This window comes from Ammodytes marinus (assembly GCF_949987685.1).
Source record: "Ammodytes marinus genome assembly, chromosome: 2".
NCBI lineage: Eukaryota > Metazoa > Chordata > Actinopteri > Uranoscopiformes > Ammodytidae > Ammodytes > Ammodytes marinus.
In genome coordinates, this window is record NC_137231.1 from 10,324,373 (window position 1) to 10,329,048 (window position 4,676).

Genomic DNA, 4,676 nt, shown 5'->3' on the forward strand with positions numbered 1-4,676 from the left:
AGCACACACAGTACAGTACAGGCAGTGGACCGTGAGGAGATATTCACTGATTTTGAGAGACATTGATTTTTGACAACAACCATTCTCCAGAATCCCTGATTCCACCTTTAAGATCAATAGAAAGACACGTGGAATAATTATTAGTGTGAAAAAGGTAGGAAACCCTTGAAAGTTCTGCCATATTCAAGCAAATAAAGACTCTTCCAGTGTACACACAAGAAACACATCTCATTTAAATGCCACCTCCATTGGATCCCTATCAGTTGTGTTAAATGACTTGTACTGGGTGTTAACCACATAGCACAAAGACACTAAATGCCATTTTTGTGTGTGTGTGTGTGTGTGTGGTTATGTCCGTGTGAAAAACATTGACACAGAATCTGGTTCCGCTGCTGCGAGCGCTGCTCTGCAAGCAGTGGTTGAAGTCCGTCCATATTTGTTTTAAAGTCTCTTAGCAGTTAATAAAGATGCATTTCCTCCGTCCCCCTTCCTGTGGGGACGGTATCAAGGCTCTGTTAAGTCCCTTTGATTTCCAGCACCCTCCAATCACAGCGGGGCACTGACTCATCATTGTGCCACTTCAAAGCCTGGGAACAGCTCTCTTGACCCCACCCACTCCACGGCTCCCCTTAAAAGTCATGGTCACCCCTTCCTGCAAGACCTAAAAGCTCTGGATATCTGCTGCAACAACACTTAGACCAACCATTTGACTGCCCTGAGCTGTTGGATTTCTTTATTTCCTTTTTCTTTTTTCCACACATGACCAAGGAGTTTGGAGCGGAGCAGAAGAAAGACATTTGGATATCACCCATGCTTGGATTGCTTATCAGCCCTCAGTGCATGACCTTTCCCTGTGCCACTACTACTGAACCTGAAGCGATGCAGTCCGTCAGAGGTGAGTGATGACTGACTTTCATTGGGGTTTTTTTACGCCACACTGACCCAACAGGCTTTGTGTTTAACCGAGCGTACCTTAACCTCCATCACGACTTCTCCAGTGAAGCATGGCTGTGAATGAATCTTTCTCACTTGTAGACATGAAGCCTACCTTCAGCGGCCCTCCTCCCTCCTCCATGGCTGCTGGCCCTGATCCTTACCTCCAGAGCAGCATCAGGCTGACTCTGGAAGACCCCCAACTCTGGAAGTCCTTCCATGAAATAGGCACAGAGATGATTATCACTAAACCTGGCAGGTAAGACCACGGAATTAAACTTCTTATGAAAAACCTTTGATGATATTCTTCTCTGTTGCTGTGGGGGTTTTCTTTTTTTGTAAACGCACATGTTTCCTGTCTGTGTCTTTCCAGGAGGATGTTCCCACACTGTAAAGTCAATCTTGCCGGCCTTATCCCATGCGCAAAGTACATCTTACTGGTAGACATGGTCCCCGTTGATGGCTTTAGGTACAAGGTAAGATGGCACCTATTATTATTATTATATCATTTATTTAACCAGGAGAGCCCCATTGAATATTAAAAATCTTTTTTCAAGGGTGACCTGGCAGCAGCATAACAAAAACACATAGTTACATACACAAGCAGACAGAGTTAATAGAACTAAAATACAGCAAAGCAAAGCACTTTACACAATATCGATTTAAAAGAGACATTTTTGTAACCAAGTAGAATTCTTTAGAACATTGACATCTTAAAGAGTCTGCCTCCATTTCTTTCATTTTGGACTCGAAAGCATTTACTGAGATTAATTCATTAAGCCTTTGTTTTTGTCATTGTTTTTACTTCTAGCCTTGACTTATGCTAGCCATGGCTTTGGCCCTAGCTCTCAGTTGTTACTAGTAGTATCTCCAGACAAGACATCCCCTGTTTATCACCCCCCTCTGATAGATCAAAGGGTGCTATCTCGTCCTGTTTTTCTATTCCCTGCTGGGAGCCCCACTGTACTACCCTCTATCTCTGTGGGTGGTGCTGACCAGCAGTCACTCTCCTCTCACACTGTGAGAAAGGGAAGGGAGATCCCTCTCTAAATCACATTTTCTCTATATACCGTATATGGCAGACTCACTATCTCTCTCTCCCTCCTACAGTGGAATAAAGAGAAATGGGAGGTGGCAGGAAAAGCGGAGCCCCAACCTCCATGCAGGACTTACCTCCACCCGGACTCCCCAGCCCCGGGAAGCCACTGGATGAAGCAGTCTGTCTCCTTCCTCAAGCTCAAGCTCACAAACAATACACTGGACCAGCACGGACATGTGAGTTATAATTGCATTACCAGAACCCTGTATTTCCAATATACTGTATGTGGGCACTACTTTTTTTTAGAGGCGTCGAGTAATTGTAGTTCTGAATGGAGAAAACAGCTTACACTGACAGAGCTAGAGGTTTAAAGTGCTTAAAGCTGTACAACGTAACTAGGAATGTGTGGTCTCTTTATTGACTGCTCTGCCATGTCTGAATAACTAGCCAAAACGTTTTCCAAAGTGTGTTTTTATTTTTGTTGCTAGCAATACATTTCCGATTTCATGTCACTTCCTTAGTGCCCACGTTATTCTAGCGCAAATATAGAGGGCCGACAATAGAGACTCAAAAAAGTATTTAGACAAGAAGTCTTGTCTAGTCCCAGTCAAATTTAAGTGGAATGGTAATTGTGGACAAAATTACAGTGAAAAAGAATAGAAAATCTTACATAGTAGCCTACAGCTTTAAAAACAGAAAACTGCTGTGCATTAATCCTCATATTCCTATCTGCAGATCATTTTGCACTCCATGCACAGATACCATCCGCGCTTCCACATCGTCCAGGCCGACGACATGTTCAGCGTCCGTTGGAGCGTTTTCCAAACCTTCACCTTCCCCGAGACTTCCTTCACATCTGTCACAGCCTACCAGAACATCAAGGTACAGTACATTTCACTGCAAACCAATGCAAACTGCTATGGTACAGGGTGTCGCACATTATTGAGATTTTAAAATATATAATGTCCCCCCCCTACTACAGATTACAAAGCTGAAGATCGATCACAACCCCTTCGCAAAAGGTTTCCGTGAGGAAGGCTCGGCAAAAAAGAGGTGGGTGTCTACACAAAGATGCTTCATTTGCTTTCTTTATTTTGAAACATTTATTTATTTATATTGAAATGTGTGTGGTACTCGTTTAATGAAATTGGTGTTTGTCTGCAGGCGTGCAAACAAGAACCTGGCCTGCCTTGAAAAAAGAGCCAAGGTCTCCAACAGTTTGAAGATGGAATCTGAAGAAAACAGTCCACCAGGTACATACAGTATTTCAGTCTCTATTCCTGAATTGATCTGAATTGAATTGCATATTCCTCCCATTTCTGTTTGTTCTTTAATGTCCTGGAAAATAAATGATCTGATCATTTGTATTTTCTCAGAGTTCAACCGGTCATCGTATGAGGGTTATGACAGAGAGGAAGGAGACGTTCCAAAAATGAAAAAAGAGGGTGATGCGGTCAAGGCGGAGGGTTACTCCCCGTGGGCTGCAGAGAGGGGGCACGCCATGAGGACAGACTCCCCCGCTGGGGCTGATCCCAGGGACATGTACAACGCAGAGCAGCTGGTTCCTGCTCCAGCTGCCTACCAACCATACAGGTGAATACAGATAAAGAAATGCAACAAATCAGAGCATAATGCCATCCTGGGTGGTAGGATGGCCTAGAGACTGTAAAGGAAAGAGGGTCCGACCAGTAACCATAAGGTCGCTGGTTTGATGCCCGGCACCAGACAGGAGTAAAACAAGTGGTGGCTGGTATTATATATACTATGCCCACTATCTCTAAGATTGTGTCCTTGAGCAAGGCACTTAACCCCAGCACTGCTCCAGGGGCACTGCACTATGGCTGACCCTGCGCGAGGACCCCCCTCTGGAGTGTGGTGTCTTGATAGGGGATATGCAAAAATACACATTTCAATGTAGCCTTGTGTTCATTGAGAAAAAAAAGCAACTTAACTTAAAAACACAACACTGACCATCTTCCTTTTTTTAATCAGGTTCAACGAGTACGGCAAGTCCCCCTCTCCCTCCTCCAGCGTGGGCAGCAGCAACAGTGTATCGGCACGCAGCAGCTTCGAGTCCAGAGTGCCCGACGTCGCCACCGTGCCCAATCAGGACTCTTCAAAGCCCCGTGGTACACATGAGATAGGCCCTTCTCCAGTTGGGCCCCCCCAGCACCTCCCGGCCCCCCAGGACTTCACCGGGGCCCTCAACATGACCATGGCCCAGGCCGGTAAGCCCGGAGTGATCGGCCACCACATCTACAGTCCCTACGGAGCGGAGCAGCCTCTGGGCCAGTGGAGTGGGCCCGGACCTGCCCAGTACCCCCTTCCTCCTCCTCCTCCTCCCCCTCCTCCTCCCCACCACCTGACCGCTGACTACCCCACACACACACAGGCGGTACACCACGGCTATCACCATGGCAACGTGCCCGAGTGGAGCCAGTACCCGCTGTTCTCGTATTCCTGCTGGTGAAGGGATCTTTTAGTGTGAACTTCAACTGACTGACAGAGTGACTTTACAGAGGCTGCAGTGGATCCAAAGCTGCTAAAGAGAGAGAGAGAGAGAGAGAGAGAGAGAGAGAGAGAGAGAGAGAGAGAGACAGTGCATGTCCAGACAAGGCTAAGGCCAGAAGCCTGCGGGAAACAATGGATGAACTAAAGATGCAAAGAAGGAGAAGAGCTGTCTGTACAATGTCTGCAGTTCATT

The 4,676-nt window shown here is 46.3% G+C and overlaps 1 protein-coding gene across 1 annotated transcript; it reads left to right on the forward strand.

The window, feature by feature from the left end:
* Window positions 1-1,031: 1,031 nt before the first annotated feature.
* tbx16 (T-box transcription factor 16) lies at window positions 1,032-4,442 on the forward strand (the record flags this gene model as incomplete). The annotated part of the gene is made up of 8 exons (XM_080041297.1): window positions 1,032-1,192; window positions 1,307-1,409; window positions 2,044-2,208; window positions 2,708-2,854; window positions 2,955-3,025; window positions 3,137-3,225; window positions 3,349-3,565; window positions 3,965-4,442. Exons 1-8 carry the CDS (start codon window positions 1,038-1,040, stop codon window positions 4,440-4,442), a joined length of 1,425 nt encoding a protein of 474 aa, XP_079897423.1. The 5' UTR covers window positions 1,032-1,037.
* Between the last annotated feature and the right edge of the window lie 234 nt (window positions 4,443-4,676).